The sequence below is a fragment of the Pseudophryne corroboree genome, chromosome 6, assembly GCF_028390025.1.
Source record: "Pseudophryne corroboree isolate aPseCor3 chromosome 6, aPseCor3.hap2, whole genome shotgun sequence".
In the NCBI taxonomy this organism is placed as follows: domain Eukaryota; kingdom Metazoa; phylum Chordata; class Amphibia; order Anura; family Myobatrachidae; genus Pseudophryne; species Pseudophryne corroboree.
Window position 1 is genome coordinate 200,984,077 of NC_086449.1, and position 20,227 is coordinate 201,004,303.

General features: G+C 44.7%; 1 protein-coding gene across 6 annotated transcripts in view; it reads left to right on the top strand.

Annotated features, from left to right (window-relative positions):
• The window catches only part of CILP (cartilage intermediate layer protein), an 81,003-nt gene that overhangs the window by 43,630 nt on the left and 17,146 nt on the right, over positions 1 to 20,227 (top strand). For 2 of the 6 annotated variants that reach the window (XM_063925608.1, XM_063925609.1), the window contains 4 exons: positions 2,687 to 2,782; positions 2,899 to 3,168; positions 4,513 to 4,698; positions 9,277 to 9,585. In XM_063925608.1, the coding sequence (XP_063781678.1) occupies positions 2,687 to 2,782; positions 2,899 to 3,168; positions 4,513 to 4,698; positions 9,277 to 9,585 (861 nt within the window). The other 4 variants (XM_063925613.1, XM_063925612.1, XM_063925610.1 and 1 more) reach the window with 4 other exon arrangements.

Consider the following 20,227-nt stretch of genomic DNA (forward strand, 5'->3'; position numbering starts at 1 on the left):
CCGGGCAAATGGGTTCCGCACACAATACAATGAAGTTTATAGGGGAAAAAAGATGACAGGGCTAGCAATGGCGTAGCGTTTTAGAAGTTCTAGGCATGCCCTAGGGGGTATGGCCATGCCCCATTGTGATGTGTCCATGCTGCAGTTTTTGGAAGAACTGCCCCTATTTGAAAGGAAAATGATGCCGTCCCCATTGTTGTCACTTATGTCTCAACTGACAGAATTTTGAGAATTATTGGAGATTTATCAAGTCTTCTAAAGAGAACAAGCAGATATTTTGGCAATAGAAACCAATCATATTCTAGCTATCATTTTAGAGAGCTGATTGCTTGCTATGGCCAACATACCCACTTGCCGTCTTTATTTGATTCCTCTCCTCCTGTGTCCTGATTGACACTAATCAGCTGGTGCATGCTGAATGTTAGTTAATTGAGGAAGGAGATAATAATTTTTCTGGACTCTGGATGTCACGTTAGCTTTCTATTGTACTACAATCAATCAAGAGTGAAGTTACAAGAAAATATTTTATTGGACTATGATGGAAAACTTTATTTTTAATTTTTATAAGGGGGCAAACCAAGGTTTGTGATGTGTTTTATTCACTGCGAGTTTATTTTAAAATCTTGTACAGTAAGCTTTTACTTATTTTAATATGTTGCTAAAATTAACTGGAGTCTTAGGGATTCTGATTCATTTTACTGTTATAAGCAAGCTGTAAAATTACCACTCTAGGGGGTATATTTACTAAAACTCGATTTGTGTCAATGTTGATTGATTTTTGGTCGATGTTGGGTCGTTTTATTTTATTTATTTATTTGATCGATTTTGTGTTTCAGTGTCTACATCACACATCTACTAACAGAGGATTTTTGACATCCTTTTAAAAAAATATGTAAAAAATCATCCGTTAGTAAATGTGGGATTTAGGGCTATATTTATAAAAATCGATGTGGGCCGATTTTTGGTCGAGGTATGGTCACTTTTTTGTCGATGTTTGGGCGCTTTTGTATTTCAGGGTCTAAATCCCACATTTACTAACAGATGATTTTTGACATATTTTTTTTTAAACAATGTCAAGAATCATCTGTTAGTAAATGTGGGATTTAGACCCTAAAACACAAAATTGATCAAAAATTAACCCAACATCGACCCAAAAAATATCAACATCGACCCAAATCAAATATACCTCCAGGGGTCCAACCATTTTAATTACCCTGGATTTAACAACCCAGCAGAAAAGGAAGATCCTCAGCGTTTTTCACTGCAGGGCTGGTAGGCTCTTGGATGGGGCAGCGCTCTGTTTTGTGCAACACAGAGGTATCAAACTTAAAGTTTACCAGTCTAGGTTTGGTTTTCAGTATAGCAGAGGGACCCCATACTCATGGGTGGTCATTCCGAGTTGATCGCTCGCAAGCTGCTTTTAGCAGCTTTGCACACGTTAAGCCGCCACCTACTGGGAGTGAATCTTAGCATAGTAGATTTGCGAACGAAAGATTAGCAGATTTGCGAATAGACAGTTCTTAGCAGTTTCTGAGTAGCTCGAGACTTACTCTGCCACTGCGATCAGTTCAGTGCTTGTCGTACCTGGTTTGACGTCACAAACACACCCAGCGTTCGGCCAGACACTCCTCCGTTTCTCCAGCCACTCCCGCGTTTTTCCCAGAAACGGCAGTGTTTTTTCACACACACCCATAAAAGGGCCAGTTTCCGCCCAGAAACACCCACTTCCTGTCAATCACACTACGATCACCAGAACGAAGAAAAAAACCTCGTAATGCTGTTAGTAAAATACCAAACTTAATAGCAAATTTACTTGGCGCAGTCGCACTGCGGACATTGCGCATGCGCATTAGCGACTAATCGCTCCGTTGTGGAAAAAAAATAACGAACGATCAACTCGGAATGACCACCATGATCTCCTTACTATATAGTCCTGATGGGACTGATTAAGCATTAAGAGGGGGGTGGGGGGCTATATTGCTACATTTTCATCTAGTTAATTTATTTCTTATGACAATACAGTATTTTGAAAACAATGGGAGTGAAGCACATTTGGAGAAATCATGGGCCTAATTCAGATCTGATCACAGCAGCAAATTTGCTAGCAAATGTGCAAAATCATGTGCACTGCAGGGGGGAGGGCAGATATAACATGTGCAGAGAGAGATAGATTTGGGTGGGGTGTGTTCAAACTGAAATCTAATTTGCAGTGTAAAAATAAAGTAGCCAGTATTTACCCTGCACAGAAACAAAATAACCCACCCAAATCTAACTCTCTCTGCAAATGTTATATCTGCCCCCCCCCCCCCTGCAGTGCACATGGTTTTGCCCATTAGCTAACAAATGTGCTGTTGCGATCAGATCTGAATTAGGCCCCATATTGCCTAGCAATGAAGGAAAGTATTGTGTGCCATGAATAATAGGCTGTGTTGTGTGAATCCGATGTTTTTCATTGGGCAGGGACTTTGCACAGAAAAAGTCAATTTTTCAATCACATGAATGTAAGTCAGCCAATTGAAAAGGGGAAAGAGAAATATTATAATTTTTGCAAAGGAGAACCATTTTCTCCAGTGAAAAAGGTGGATAGGACCCATAAGCCACCAATCTTCTCCTAAATATTGCAAACATCATGCAACAAGAAGTGTCCAGACTGAATTTAACCTGATAATGTTGTCATCAATTGCAGGGTTGCAGAATGGCAATGCTGTCCTAAGTCATTCTACGAGGAAAATTCGCATAGGGAAGAAAATCCCCAGCCCAGTGCCAAAGATCACACCAGATGGTAAAGAAATTACTTCTTTGTTGTCATTCTATGTCTTTTTTAAATAGGTTCAGATAGACAATTTATCTACTGTGCCACAGATGTGATTCCATCTATGTTCTTCTCATAATCCTCAGAGTTCCAGGAATGGACGACCTGGTTCAACATTGATCATCCAGGGGGGAATGGGGACTATGAGCGTTTGGATGCCATTAAGTTTTACTATTCAAATCGGGTTTGCAAAAAACCTCTGCGCATGGAGGCACGGACTACAGAATGGGTGCCAGCCAGCAAGACAGGAGAAGTGGTGCATTATAGCCTGACTAAGGGGTTCTGGTGCATCAACAAGGAACAAGCCGAAGGCAAAAACTGTTCTAATTATTCTGTCCGCTTTCTGTGCCCTGTGGGTAAGTCCACCACTGCTATATTGTCAGTTGATTGGAGAATATAAATATTGTGTGGTGGTATGTGAGCAGTAGTGACGTCTTCAGGTCACTGCTGTGGGGAATACATACAGTAATACTGCATAAGACATAAGTCCAAAATGTATCAATTTGCTTTTGAGTATGAAGAAAACTATGCGTTATTCTTAGTGAAGGGTGACAAGCTTTTTTCAAGTGAAAATGGGATGATATGGCTAAAGGTGCCCATACACCTAAAGATTATTTATGTTCCAATCTAAATGGTTAGAACGAAAATCTGGTAATGGATGGGAGCAAATGACAGTTGACCATTTCAAATGGTCAACTGTCATTTGCTCCCATCCATTACCAGATTTTCGTTCCAACCGGCCAGATTGGAAGATATATCTTTAGGTGTATGGGCACCTTTAAGGCCCGTACACACTGGTCGATATATCGCAGGACCGTCGGCCAGTGTGTATGGCCGATACGTCTGTGAACTCCGTCGTTCACAGACGTATCGCGTCGGCCGCGCAGCACAGCCGACGGCCAATATATCTACCGATATATTGGCGCGTCGCTGTGTGTGTACGGGGCGGTCGGCCGACCGCCCGTACACATGCTGCGGTGGCCGGCGGTGATTGACAGCTGAACTGGGCGGGCATGTGTACACGCCCGCCCAGTTCATGACGTCAGTCCTCGACGGATCGGGAAGTGTGTATGCACAGCACACTGCCCGATCCGTCAATAGATATATCTGCAGATCAATTGATCTGCAGATATATCTTTCTAGTGTGTACCCACCTTTAGTCTCGCTTCACTCAAATCCTTTTATGGGCCTACAGTTGGCTATAACTCTGCTGGTGATAAGTATCACTGATGCTCCCTGACGGTACTCTCTTACATGAGAGCCTATTTGTCATGTACCCCCTGACCTGGAAGTTTGGTGGCACACTGCCACTTAATCTGACCATGTCCCCTTTTTGTGTGGGCACAGCAGCTTCCCTGGGCAATGTTGGTAGGTATCCAAATGTAGTGTAATAAAAGTTGTTACAATGTCTATTGATTATTTAGTTGACTAGACCATGCAGTATTTTAGGAGGAACTGGTTTAAAACTTCTAGCAAGATGTATTTCGTTAGTAGTTACATTTTCACTTTTTTCCACCACGCGTGTCTTCTGGATTCCATAGTAAAAATATTTACTGTATCACTGAACTCTGTGTCTATGAACTGGATTGCATGCAAGTGGGGTCATATCTAAGAGAGAGCGGTAACTTCATGTAATGGTTGGGGCCTCGTAAAAGAAAACTTGTATGTTAATACACAATATATGCATTATTCTGTTACAGTTTTAAGTCCCACAGTCCCAAAAGAAGGTTGGTCAGAGTGGTCAGCATGGAGTGCATGTACCGCTGCATGTGGCAGTACCAGCATGCAGATCCGGAGAAGGACCTGTCTAGCAGAGGACTGGTGGCAAGAGCACTGTAATGGGCCCACAGAGGAGGGGCGCAGGTGTACCGGCCCGGCATGTGCAGGTAATAGGGAGTCTGCAAACATACCCAGCACACACATATGAGAAAAGGAGAACAGTGCAACTTCAAGTATCTACTGAGTCAGCAAATGCATATATGTGAGAGTTTAAATCAGAAAATGTAGAAAGCTTCATATGAACAATATAAAAGGGCTGAAAGATCAATATATTGAATACTCATAAAATACATGAACCTAAATAAACCGTATCATCAAATAATAAAAATGACAAACATATGGGGCTAAATGTAAAAGCCTCTGAGTTGCCAGAGTTGTGAGAGGCGGGGGACTTTCTGCAAGTCTGTCCATTTTTTTTTTAAAGCAGCAATCATTTACAAGGCTAAACCAGGTTGGTTTTGCCTTGTAAAGGATTGCTGCTTTAAAAAAACGAGCAATCTCACTGAAAGTCCAGCACCTTGGGCAACGCAGAGTCTATTACATTTAGCACTTGGGGCCTAATTCAGATCTGATCATAGATGTACTAAATTTAGCACATCTACGATCAGTGGCCCTCATTCCGAGTTGATCGCTCGCAAGGCGAATTTAGCAGAGTTGCTCACGCTAAGCCTACGCCTACTGGGAGTGTATCTTAGCTTCTTAAAATTGCGACCGATGTATTCGCAATATTGCAATTACAAACTACTTAGCAGTTTCAGAGTAGCTTCAGACTTACTCGGCATCTGCGATCAGTTCAGTGCTTGTCGTTCCTGGTTGACGTCACAAACACACCCAGCGTTCGCCCAGACACTCCCCCGTTTCTCCGGCCACTCCTGCGTTTTTTCCGGAAACGGTAGCGTTTTTATCCACACGCCCATAAAACGGCCTGTTTCCGCCCAGTAACACCCATTTCCTGTCAATCACACTACGTTCGCCAGAGCGAAGAAAAAGCCGTGAGTAAAAATACTATCTTCATTGTAAAATTACTTGGCGCAGTCGCAGTGCGAATACTGCGCATGCGTACTAAGCGGAATTTCACTGCGATGCGAAGAAAATTACCGAGCGAACGACTCGGAATGAGGGCCAGTGTCTCAGACTTGCAGGGGGACGCCCAGCACAGGGATATTCTGCCCCCCATGTCTGGCTCTGCCCCCACGGTATGGGTGCAAAAGCATCGCAAGCGGCAATGCTTTTGCACCTGGTGAGTAGCTCCCTGCCTGCACTGCTCCTGTGCACTGACAGGGAGTTACACCCGGCATCCTGGGTCGCATCGGCTGTGTGTGACATCACACAGCCGCCGTGGCCTACCCCCCACAAACGCAGGCGTGCACAGCTAGCATGCACACGTTTCACTACTCACTTTTTCAGAGGCCCTCTGATAAAGCAAGTAGCGAAATGTGCGTCAGGCTAGATGCGCACACGAGAAGACCTCTGTAATGATATGTAATGTGATATAAGACTAATATGTGTCATGTTCCCGAGAGGGAATGAAATTCACTGTGTATGTCTGTGATTGATGTGTGAGTGTGCACCCGGCAGAAGCATATAGGAGACACTGATGATTACAGCAACGGCAGTCTGCTTATATACAATAGAAATGTGCAGGAGACGCTGATAGATGTATCAGCGGTACTGCGCTTTGAGTCCTATCCAAGCATCAATGGTCCACACTATGGGGGTAATTCCAAGTTGATCGCAGCAGGAAATTTTTTAGCAGTAGGGCAAAACCATGGGGTAATTCCAAGTTGATCGCAGCAGGATTTGTGTTAGCAGTTGGGCAAAACCATGTGCACTGCAGGGGAGGCAGATATAACATATGCCGAGAGAGTTAGATTTGGGTGTGGTGTGTTCAATCTGCAATCTAATTTGCAGTGTAAAAATAAAGCAGCCAGTATTTACCCTGCACAGAAACAAAATAACCCACCCAAATCTAACTCTTTCTGCACATGTTATATCTTCCTCCCCTGCAGTGCACATGGTTTTGCCCAACTGCTAAAAAAAATCCTGCTGCGATCAACTTGGAATTACCCCCTATGTGCACTGCAGGGTGGGCAGATATAACATTTGCAGAGAGAGTTAGATTTGGGTGGGTTATTTTGTTTCTGTGCAGGGTAAATACTGGCAGCTTTATTTTTACACTGCAATTTAAAATGCAGATTGAACACACCGCATCCAAATCTCTCTCTCTCTGCACATGTTACATCTGCCTCCCCTGCAGTGCACATGGTTTTGCCCAACTGCTAACAAAAATCCTGCTGCGATCAACTCAGAATTACCCCCATTCAGTAGTGATAGACAAACTTGAGAAGCTCCATTCAATAAAAGATCCTTTCCTCCATGCATGAGATACACACATATACTGAACAAAGGGGGTAATTTAGGGTTGATCGCAGCAGCAAATTTGTTAGCAGTTGGGCAAACCATGTGCACAGCACGGGGGGGGTCGGATATAACATGTGCAGAGAGAGTTAGATTTGGGTGGGTTATTTTGTGTCTGTGCAGGGTAAATACTGGCTGCTTCATTTTTACACTGCAATTTAGATTTCAGTTTGAACACACCCCACCCAAATCTATCTCTCTCTGCACATGTTATTTCTGCCCCCCCCCCCCCCCCCTGCAGTGCACATGGTTTTGCCCAACTGCTAACAAATTTGCTGCTGAGATCAACTCTGAATCAGGCCCAAAGATGGAATTAAATATGTATCAATAATCCTGAAAGGAACCTACGTACTATACATGTACAAAATGATAACAGTTTGCATCAGTGTGATATATCACTACAACTTATGACCTATAACTAAAGGCCAATACTAATGGTACTGACATTAATGATGGTAACAACTATTTATATACATGTGAAATGCCACAATGTGAAAATGTAGACACACACGAAGGCATTAACGGGTCATAGCATGACAATACCAAATTTCAGGGACTAGAACCATCTATTATAGGAAATACTATTGGTGGAGAAATATATCTTAGACATCAGGAGGAGAACATTTACGGCATCCTTCACTCCTCCTGTCTGTAATTAAGGATAGGTACCGTCTATAGACCTCTCAAGATCCGTGAATAATAACTGTACGGACGGACTAACTTTATACTATCCTTATTATTGCTTCTAGAGGAGGTACCGCTCAACAGAATAACACTAGACACAATATTAATACAGTGCATGCAGAAGAGATACATTCTGTAATAGATCTAAGTTGGAATCATATGTAACAACTGGGTACATACATAGTGTCATTTTGTTACATCAGATTAAGTATACCTATTTGAGCTGAACAGCCAATGTAATATTATGTTCATAGAGACACTGAGTAAACAGACATAAACACAGGTCCATATACATCAATTTAATGAGTACAGAATACAGAGGCTCTCAATGTGCAGCATCTTATTTTAATCACATTCTTGTTTTCTTCACTTACCTTCTGATTTTATTCTTATATTTCGCTAATTTTATCATATGAATAATGTAATAAAAGTTATGTTTTATTGATGTTTAATATTGTGCACCACTTTTAGGCAATCGATCCTCTTCTCTTATCTTGTTCTGATTTGTTCTAAATTGACATACATTTGCCTGTGGTAGCACCCCCCCGAATTTGATTACAGAAGTTATTTTGATCAATTACCATAATGGGGGTCCATTTAGAGATATAAACCTCGACCAGGGCGACCAGTAACCAATACAGCAGCCAGTATTTACCCTGCACAGAAACAATATAACCCACCCAAATCTAAATCTCTCTGCACATGTTTTATCTGCAAGTCCCCCCCGCCTGCAGTGCACATGGTTTTGCCCATCTGCTACCAAATTTGCTGCTACGATCAGGTGTGAATTAGGCCCCATGTATGGAACAGACACTTGTGAGCATCAGTGGAGCATACTTGCCTACCTGACCCTCTCCATGAGGGAGAAAATGCTCTGTTCCTGGACTTTCCTGGTAATGTATGATTGCCATCACCTGTGGTGAAACACCTTTCTTATCAATTAATTAGCTCACCACAGGTGATGGCAATCATACATTACCAGGAAAGTCCAGGAACAGAGCATTTTCTCCCTCATGGAGAGGGTCAGGTAGGCAAGTATGCAGTGGAGGAGTTTCCACACAGGTCAGAAAACTACAAAACCCAGCAGCAACAAGAAATGACCAGGTGAATTTTGGTTCACAACAAAGGATGCTCTCTTTAAAATGGGGAAGCTTTTTCAGGCATGGAGGTAGTGCTGTTTATCCACTCAGGGGCCAAGACCTCTTCTAGTTAATATGCAGCATAATAATTAAAGATGAGCTCTTTGCTTTGGATGAATACCAAACACACCTGAACTTTGAGGTGTCGAGTCCCAGCTTGGGACACTCGGATCGAAAAATCAAATCTTGCGTGGTTTGGATGTCATGTAAGTCCCTCCCACGTGAGTCAAGGTTTCATTTCACACTGAAAATGACTGGAAATGTAAGTTATTGAGGTTAATAATACATTGGGAACAACAACAGGTACAGAGTAATTACTTGGTTTTAGCTGGGGGGGGTTATCAGTTTTAAAGAAATCCAAAACCAAACCAGAACACTTGAGGGAGGTTTTGCCAAAACCAAAAACCAAAACACATCTCTAATAATTTATATTTCTCTTTACAGTGTGTAATATCAGCTGTCCCATGGGCAAAGTGAGTGCAGACTGCAGTGGATGCGAATGTAAGAATGAAATATTGTATGGGAAAGTCACATTGACAGATGGAGCGCCCACTGCTGGTGTGAACGTGTATCACATCTCCAAGAAACCCAGAGTGAAAGCTGTATCAGATGCCCAAGGAGAGTTCCGAGTGGTGGGATTGTGCCCAGACACCATACTGCAGCTGAAACTGGAAAAATATTCTGTTGTCAGTGTAAAAATACCTAAGAGAAATGGCACATCCTCATCTATCAATATTACTTTGAAGAGAAAAGGTGAGAATGCTGTTTCCGTGTTACTGGGCCTCATTACACCCATTTTGCAGGTTACATTAAATTCAGTCACTAGGAATTAGTGGTATTACAGAGGCATGAGGTACTTTGTGCCTCATGTCTAAGTGATGTCATTATAGAGACTAGCTAAATGATATGATATATTCTAATGAATATTGCTTTAGCTCTGAAATGGATTTAGGAAGAGCTTGAATGGAGTTTTGCCATCATTTGCAGGAGTAAACTGTTTTAATTCAAATGTTGTAGTTGTGTGCAGTGCTGGCTCCAGAGGTGGGGCTACAGCGCAGTCCAAAATTCAAATAGAGGAGCCACACCAGCTGCCACCTCAAATACTGCCAAACATCGCTAGGTGCTCAGTGACAGTTGGTGTGGCTCCCCTATTTGAATTTTGGACTGCGCTGCAGCCACACCACTGGAGCCACAGTTTACGTGCATATTCTTGTGGTAATGATTACAAGTTGCATGCAGGTCAGCACCAGTGGCCAATGTGCCAGGTGTACAGTGAAAATACGGTTCATACACTTAGGGGATAATCCAGAGTTGATCGCAGCAGCAAATTTGTTAGCAGTCGGGCAAAACCATGGGGGTCATTCCGACCCGTTCACACACTGAAGTTTTGTTGCAGCGGTGCGAACGGGTTGGAACTGCGCATGCACGGTGGATACATTGCGCACACGTGTTGTTGCCTGCCGCCAGCGGAAAAAGTGATCGCAGTGGCGACCGCAAGAAGACTGACAGGCGGGAGCCGTTTCAGGGGCGTCAACTGACCATTTTCCAGGCGTGGTGAGGCGAACGCAGGCGTGTCCAGGTGTTTGGTGGGCGGATGTCTGACGTCAATTCTGGGACCTTCGTCACTGGATCCGTTGCACAGGGTTAGTAAGTCTGACCCTGGTCTTGTTTTCCAGGAAACTTTTTTAGCATAGCAGGGCTGCACAAGCGATCACCATAGGCAGCGTCAAGTTGATTGCATGAGCAGCAAAAAGTTGCTACGTGCGATCCACTCGGAATGAGGGCCAATGTGCACTGCAGGTGTAGCAGATATAACATTTGCAGAGAGAGTTAGATTTGGGTGGGTTATATTGTTTCTGTGCAGGGTAAATACTGGCTGCTTTATTTTTACACTGCAATTTAGATTTCGGTTTTAACACACCCCGCCCAAATCTAACTCTCTCTGCACATGTTATATCTGCCCCCCCTGCAGTGCACATGGTTTTGCCCAACTGCTAACAAATTTGCTGCTGCAATCAACTCTGAATTAGGCCCTTAGACTTATGCTTTTAACCACTTGTTTGGCATGTATTAGGTATTAGGCTACAGTAGAACTTATAAAATCTCTCTAATACAACATACACAGCTCTCCGTCATGTCCACAAACCTATGCTAAGAAAAAAAGTCAAACAAAAATATAACATACACGTATAAAACAATGCAGCTATCAGTGCCAGTTCTGCTTTCAATCACAAGTGCTTTATTCATGCCGACATTCCTCATCTTCATGTATTTGCATTTGACCTCAAAACCTACAAGTAATACAGCTTGGACAGGTGTATATGTTCCTCTGTTGGCAAGCATCTTTTTCCAATTATGGGAACGCTCCCTTGCTGTACTCAGCCGACGTTAATTCACCATTCCCTACTCCGTTCTGCATTTGCATGCACAATTCAGCCTAAGAGGTCAGTCCTATTAGACGCAATGATCTCACGGGTGTGAGTCACTCTATGGCAGCCCAAATTCGCACAAAAATGCCCGCTGCCCCATTGTGTGAATTGGGGCTGATGTCAGCCCTCAAAGGATGCAAGATCAGGTGCCATTGCCGGCATTGAAACGCCGCGTCACATTACACCCTTCACAGCTAATAGGATCAACTCCCAAGTTTCAAATTCACCAAAACATACACCAGCGTCCTGTTTTCTGTGCTCAGCGATTTTATACTATGCAAACTGGTGTACCTCAAACTCTATTACAACCAACATGGTTAAACCCAAAATCAGGCTAAGAGCGGGAAGGCAGATGTATTATACAGAGCCCACACAAGGTATTCTGTGATATCACTGGCTGGAGAGGGACCGAAATTCACAAGGGCCCAGAAAAGTCCCCAAGAATAGCTCAAGATATATGAGTGAGTTGGCATGTACCCAAGCATTTTGCTATCGGAAGTATTAAAGGGCATATTTATCACAATCCACATCTCAGATGCGGATAATAAGAATTTACTTACCGATAATTCTATTTCTCATAGTCCGTAGTGGATGCTGGGGACTCCGTCAGGACCATGGGGAATAGCGGCTCCGCAGGAGACAGGGCACAAAAAGTAAGCTTTTAGGATCACATGGTGTGTACTGGCTCCTCCCCCTATGACCCTCCTCCAAGCCTCAGTTAGGTACTGTGCCCGGACGAGCGTACACAATAAGGAAGGATCTTGAATCCCGGGTAAGACTCATACCAGCCACACCAATCACACCGTACAACTTGTGATTTGAACCCAGTTAACAGTATGATAACAACGAAGAAGCCTCTGAAAAGATGGCTCACAACAATAATAACCCGATTTTTGTAACAATAACTATGTACAAGTATTGCAGACAATCCGCACTTGGGATGGGCGCCCAGCATCCACTACGGACTATGAGAAATAGAATTATCGGTAAGTAAATTCTTATTTTCTCTAACGTCCTAGTGGATGCTGGGGGCTCCGTCAGGACCATGGGGATTATACCAAAGCTCCCAAACGGGCGGGAGAGTGCGGATGACTCTGCAGCACCGAATGAGAGAACTCCAGGTCCTCCTTAGCCAGAGTATCAAATTTGTAAAATTTTACAAACGTGTTCTCCCCTGACCACGTAGCTGCTCGGCAAAGTTGTAATGCCGAGACCCCTCGGGCAGCCGCCCAAGATGAGCCCACCTTCCTTGTGGAGTGGGCATTTACAGATTTAGGCTGTGGCAGGCCTGCCACAGAATGTGCAAGTTGGATTGTGCTACAGATCCAACGAGCAATCGTCTGCTTAGACGCAGGAGCACCCATCTTGTTGGGTGCATACAGGATCAACAGCGAGTCAGATTTTCTGACTCCAGCCGTCCTTGAAATATATATTTTCAATGCTCTGACAACGTCCAGCAACTTGGAGTCCTCCAAGTCGCTAGTAGCCGCAGGCACCACAATAGGCTGGTTCAAGTGAAGAGCCGAAACCACCTTAGGCAGAAACTGAGGACGCGTCCGCAGTTCTGCCCTGTCCGAATGGAAAATCAGATATGGGCTTTTGTACGATAAAGCCGCCAACTCTGATACTCTCCTGGCTGAAGCCAGGGCCAGTAGCATGGTTACTTTCCATGTAAGATACTTCAAATCTACCGATTTGAGCGGCTCAAACCAATGGGATTTGAGAAAATCCAAAACTACGTTGAGATCCCACGGTGCCACTGGAGGCACAATCGGGGGCTGTATATGTAGTATACCTTTGACAAAGGTTTGTACTTCAGGCACTGAAGCCAATTCTTTCTGGAAGAAAATCGATAAGGCCGAAATTTGAACCTTAATAGACCCCAATTTGAGGCCCATAGACAATCCTGCCTGCAGGAAATGTAGGAATCGACCCAATTGAAATTCCTCCGTTGGGGCCTTCTTGGCCTCACACCACGCAACATATTTTCTCCAAATGCGGTGATAATGTTGTGCGGTCACTTCCTTCCTGGCTTTAATCAAGGTAGGAATAACTTCCTCTGGAATGCCCTTTTCTTTTAGAATCCGGCGTTCAACCGCCATGCCGTCAAACGAAGTCGCGGTAAGTCTTGGAACATACAAGGTCCCTGCTGAAGCAGATCCCTTCTTAACGGTAGAGGCCACGGCTCTTCCGTGAGCATCTCTTGAAGTTCCGGGTACCAAGTCCTTCTCGGCCAATCCGGAGCCACGAGTATTGTTCTTACTCCCCGTAGCCGTATAATTCTCAGTACCTTTGGTATGAGAGGCAGAGGAGGAAACACATACACGGACTGGTACACCCACGGTGTTACCAGAGCGTCCACAGCTATTGCCTGAGGGTCTCTTGACCTGGCGCAATATCTGTCCAGTTTCTTGTTGAGGCGGGACGCCATCATGTCCACCTTTGGTTTTTCCCAACGGTTCACAATCATGTGGAAGACTTCTGGATGAAGTCCCCACTCTCCCGGGTGGAGGTCGTGTCTGCTGAGGAAGTCTGCTTCCCAGTTGTCCACTCCCGGAATGAACACTGCTGACAGTGCTATGACATGATTTTCCGCCCAGCGAAGAATCCTTGCAGCTTCTGTCATTGCTCTTCTGCTTCTCGTGCCGCCCTGTCTGTTTACGTGGGCGACTGCCGTGATGTTGTCCGACTGGATCAACACCGTCTGACCCTGAAGCAGCGGTTTTGCCAGGCTTAGAGCATTGTAAATCGCTCTTAGCTCCAGTATATTTATGTGAAGAGACGTCTCCAGGTTCGACCACACGCCCTGGAAGTTTCTTCCCTGTGTGACTGCTCCCCAGCCTCGTAGGCTGGCATCCGTAGTCACCAGGACCCAGTCCTGTATGCCGAATCTGCGGCCCTCTAACAGATGGGCACTCTGCAACCACCACAGAAGAGACACCCTTGTTCTTGGTGACAGTGTTATCCGCTGATGCATGTGCAGATGCGATCCGGACCATTTGTCCAGCAGATCCCACTGAAATATTCGTGCGTGGAATCTGCCGAATGGAATTGCTTCGTAAGAAGCCACCATCTTTCCCAGGACTCTTGTGCATTGATGTACTGACACATTTCCTGGTTTTAGGAGGTTCCTGACAAGTTCGGATAACTCCCTTGCTTTCTCCTCCGGGAGAAACACCTTTTTCTGAACAGTGTCCAGAATCATTCCCAGGAACAGCAGACGTGTCGTCGGGGTCAATTGAGATTTTGGAAGATTCAGAATCCACCCGTGTTGTTGAAGCACTACTTGGGTTAGTGCTACTCCGACTTCCAGCTGTTCTCTGGACCTTGCCCTTATCAGGAGATCGTCCAAGTAAGGGATAATTAATACGCCTTTTCTTCGTAGAAGAACCATCATTTCGGCCATTACCTTGGTAAAGACCCGAGGTGCCGTGGACAAACCAAACGGCAGCGTTTGAAACTGATAATGACCGTTTTGTATCACGAACCTGAGATACACTTGGTGTGAAGGGTAAATTGGGACATGCAGATAAGCATCTTTTATGTCCAGGGACACCATGAAGTCCCCTTCTTCCAGATTCGCTATCACTGCTCTGAGTGACTCCATCTTGAACTTGAATTTCTGTATGTACAGGTTCAAGGATTTCAGATTTAGAATAGGTCTTACCGAACCGTCCGGCTTCGGTACCACAAATAGTGTGGAATAATACCCCTTTCCCTGTTGTAGGAGGGGTACCTTGACTATCACCTGCTGAGAATACAGCTTGTGAATGGCTTCCAATACCGTCGCCCTTTCTGAGGGAGACGTTGGTAAAGCAGACTTTAGGAACCGGCGAGGGGGAGACTTTTCGAATTCCAACTTGTAACCCTGAGATACTACCTGCAGGATCCAAGGGTCCACCTGTGAGCGCGCCCACTGTGTGCTGAAAATCTTTAGTCGACCCCCCACCGCCCCTGAGTCCGCTTGCACAGCCCCAGCGTCATGCTGAGGGCTTTGTAGAAGCCGGGGAGGGCTTCTGTTCGTGGGAAGTAGTTGCTTGCTGCACCCTCTTACCCCTTCCTTTGCCTCTGGGCAAATATGACTGTCCTTTTGCCCGCTTGTTCTTATAGGAACGAAAGGACTGCGGCTGAAAAGACGGTGTCTTTTTCTGTTGGGAGGTGACCTGAGGTAAAAAAGTGGATTTTCCGGCTGTTGCCGTGGCCACCAGATCCGATAGACCGACCCCAAATAATTCCTCTCCTTTATACGGCAATACTTCCATATGCCGTTTGGAATCCGCATCACCTGACCACTGTCGCGTCCATAAACTTCTTCTGGCAGATATGGACATCGCACTTACTCTCGATGCCAGAGTGCAAATATCCCTCTGAGCATCTCTCATATAAAGAAAAGCATCCTTTAATTGCTCTATAGTCAATAAAATACTGTCCCTATCCAGGGTATCAATATTTTCAGTCAGGGAATCCGACCACACCACCCCAGCACTGCACATCCAGGCTGAGGCTATTGCTGGTCGTAGTATAACACCAGTATGTGTGTATATACTCTTCAGGGTAGTTTCCAGCCTCCTATCAGCTGGATCCTTGAGGGCGGCCGTATCAGGAGACGGTAACGCCACTTGTTTTGATAAGCGTGTGAGCGCCTTATCCACCCTAGGGGGTGTTTCCCAGCGCGCCCTAACCTCTGGTGGGAAAGGGTATAATGCCAATAACTTCTTTGAAATTAGCAGTTTTCTATCGGGGTTAACCCACGCTTCATCACACACGTCATTCAATTTCTCTGATTCTGGAAAAGCTACAGGTAGTTTTTTCACACCCCACATAATACCCCCCTTTGAGGTACCTGCAGTATCAGAGATATGCAAAGCCTCCTTCATTGCCGTGATCATATAACGTGTGGCCCTATTGGAAAATACGTTTCTTTCTTCACCGTCGACACTAGATTCATCTGTGTCGGTACCTGTGTCGACTGACTGAGGTAAGGGACGTTTTACAGCCCCTGACGGTGCCTGAGACGCCTGGACAGGTACTAACTGGTTTTCCGGCCGTCTCATGTCGTCAACTGACTTTTGCAGCGTGCTAACATTATCACGTAATTCCATAATTAAAGCCATCCATTCCGGTGTCGACTCCCTAGGGGGTGACATCACCATTACCGGCAATTGCTCCGCCTCCACACCAACATCGTCCTCATACATGTCGACACACACGTACCGACACACAGCAGACACACAGGGAATGCTCTTATCGAAGACAGGACCCCACTAGCCCTTTGGGGAGACAGAGGGAGAGTTTGCCAGCACACACCAAAGCGCTATAAAAATGTATATAAACAACCCTAAAAGGTGTTGTTTCTGTTATATGCGCTTAATATATATAAATATCGCCAAAATATGCCCCCCTTCTCTGTTTTACCCTGTTTCTGTAGTGCAGTGCAGGGGAGAGTCCTGGGAGCCTTCCTCACAGCGGAGCTGAGCAGGAAAATGGCGCTGTGTGCTGAGGAGAATAGGCCCCGCCCCCTAAAACGGCGGGCTCTTCTCCCGGAGTTTGCGATATATGGCAGGGGTTAAATACATCCATATAGCCTCAAGGGCTATATGTGATGTATTTTAGCCATAGAAAAAGGTATTATACATTGCTGCCCAGGGCGCCCCCCCCAGCGCCCTGCACCCTCAGTGACCGCTGGTGTGAAGTGTGCCGACAACAATGGCGCACAGCTGCAGTGCTGTGCGCTACCTTATGAAGACGGAAAGTCTTCTGCCGCCTGTTTCCGGACCTCTGGACCTCTTCAACTTCGGCATCTGCAAGGGGGGTCGGCGGCACGGCTCCGGGACCGGACTCCATGGCTGGGCCTGTGTTCGATCCCTCTGGAGCTAATGGTGTCCAGTAGCCTAAGAAGCAAATCCATCCTGCACGCAGGTGAGTTCACTTCTCTCCCCTAAGTCCCTCGTAGCAGTGAGCCTGTTGCCAGCAGGACTCACTGAAAATAAGAAACCTAAAAAACTTTTTCTAAGCAGCTCTTTATGAGAGCCACCTAGATTGCACCCTGCTCGGACGGGCACAAAAACCTAACTGAGGCTTGGAGGAGGGTCATAGGGGGAGGAGCCAGTACACACCATGTGATCCTAAAAGCTTACTTTTTGTGCCCTGTCTCCTGCGGAGCCGCTATTCCCCATGGTCCTGACGGAGTCCCCAGCATCCACTAGGACGTTAGAGAAAGGTTGTGATAAATTAGCCTAAAATCACATTGCGATAACTGAATACATTGCGAGGATGTATCAATTATCACATGCATGTACAGAGCTTGTGAGAAAGCTCTGTCCCTGCATATCTTCTTACTGCACTTCTCAGGGTATTTTTGTGTGAAAATCTCTTTATATTGCAACCACTCATGCACCACCCCTATCACCGCTGGCCAACCCCATGATTCCCCCTCCCCCCCCCTCCGCTTACTCTTACCTACACCAGGACTGGTGATCAGTGATTCGGGCAGGGAAGACTGTGAAAGAGTCGGAGAACCAATAGAAGGCCTGGGTAATGCTATCTCAAGATAGCATTATTATGAAAGGGCTTCTTCCAGTATTTTTTGCCATTTTTTTTCTTTATAAAATTAGGAGAGATCTCATTCCCCATTACATGTATGGGAAATGCGATCTGGTTACTAAAAAATACAAATGTAAGGTCTTGGAGGTGAGTTTTGCAAATAATACTAATTAAGAATTTGGCACACTAACAGTCCAGGTGTTTTTTTTTTAAACATTAGAATTTTTATTAAGGATTTTTCACACAGAAATGGGGAACAGAAAAAAGAGAAAAGGGGAACATAGAGGAAGTCCGGAATGGTTACCATAATCAAAGCACTTGTAACGCACAGTTGGATGAATATACAATTGGTTACATTAGGCGTTCAGAATCAAGAAGAAGAAGAAACACAAAAAAAAGAGGCTTAGCACAAACAAACACCAAGAAAAAAAAAGAAAAAAAAAATCGTCTGATATCACAACATTCTTATAGAGGTCAATCTAGGTGGGGTGAAGCACAGATAAAGCAATTGAAGAGCTATAGACGGTTAGCCTACCTTCTCTCCCCCTATAGTCGGACCAACCTAACCATTTCAGGTGAATAGAATTAGCTGAGGAAGAGTATTTAGCTTCCGCTGTTTCAAAAATAAAATGTTTGTGAATCTTATTTTGAATAAACGCTAAAGAAGGGAGATTCTCAGATTTCCACAATTGGGCTATAGTAGCTTTAGTAGCTATCAAAATATGCCCCAAGACGTAGCGATCGCCTGTAGAAAGGTGGTCTACGAACAAATGAAATAAAGCTAAAGATGGGTCCAGGGGGATGGTGAATCCTAAAATCATGCTAATCATATTGAAAACTTCTCCCCAAAGTGGTTGTATAAGTGGGCACGCCCAGAAAATATGAAAGATATCCCCCGTTGAGCCACATTTCCTCCAACATAATTTAGATTGTGAAGGCCAGATTCTATTTTGTCTTTCAGGGGTGAAGTAGGCCCTCTGTATAAGCTTGTAGAACATTTCAGAGTGGTTAATACATTTGGAAACTTTAAAACAAGACCTAAATATACTGTCCCAGTCTGCATCAGTAAAGGATCTATTCAAATCTCTTTCCCATAAAATCTGAGCTTTGAATTTAGACTGTGTGCTGTTAGTCAATTGAAATTGATACCACCACGTAATCCCACCTTTATGTGAGGATGTCTCCAGTCGGCTTTTAATGTAAGCCGGAAAAGAAGGTTTGTGAAGATGTGGAGCCCGTGAGTGTAACCAACTTCTCACCTGCAAATATTTGAAAAAGTCTTGAGTCCGAATCCCAAATCTCTCTTGTATTTGAGAAAAGGACATCAAGACGTCACCTATAAAAAAATCGCCCACCGTGGAGAGGCCCCTCCGAATCCAGTCTTCCAGGGTAATATTAGGAATCAAGGACATAAGAGCGGATAACGACAGACAGGGGGACGGTAATTTAATCTCTTCCGAAGAGGACACTAGTTTATGCCATGAATCTAGGGTTGTTTTAATAGACTTGCAAGATCCGGACCTACTTTGGGCAGCAGAGGGTGGCAACCAAAACAAATCAGAAAGAGTGACAGTATTCAAATAAGAAGCTTCCAGAATAACCCACGGTTTCATGCTCGAGGTGTCAAACCAGTCCCTAGACTGACTTAACAAACAAGCAGCATGGTACTTTTCTATGTCCGGGAAAGCTACCCCACCGGATTGTTTGGGCAGAATAAGAATCTTTTTAGCAATTTTCGGCCTAGAGCCTCCCCACACGTATCTAATCAGGACCTGGTTAAATTTATTATAGTAGAGTTTGGGAAGGGGTCTTGGTATGGCGCGAAACAGATACATTAATTTCGGCAATAAGACCATCTTGGCAGCAGCAATCCTACCCAGCCAAGACCCCTCCTGCAGCATCCACTCCCCAGTCAGCTCCGTAAAGGCTTTTAATAATGGGGCATAATTACATTCAATTAAATTATCTTCACTGGATAAATTAATCCCTAGATATCTCAAGGAGCAGGATTTCCAGGCATATTTGTACGATTCCTTCAACCGAGAAACCACCGTCGGAGATATATTGAGTGGGAGGGCCTCAGTTTTATTAGTATTTAATTTGCAAAAGGAAACATCCGAATAGTCTTGAAGAACGGCATGTAGAACTGGCAAGGAAGTCTCAGGATCAGAAAGACATAGTAAAATATCGTCCGCAAATAAGCTGATTTTGTGGGAAATACCCCCTATAACAGGGCCACTAATCGAGTCCCAGGATCTAATGCAAGCAGCCAGGGGTTCTATCGCCAATGCAAAAATAATAGGAGATAAAACGGCAGCCCTGACGAGTGCCATTAGAGATATTAAAGGGTGAAGAAAGGTATCCATTAACAAAGACCCTCGCACAGGGCGTGGAATAGAGAGCCAGGATAGAGTCTAAGATCC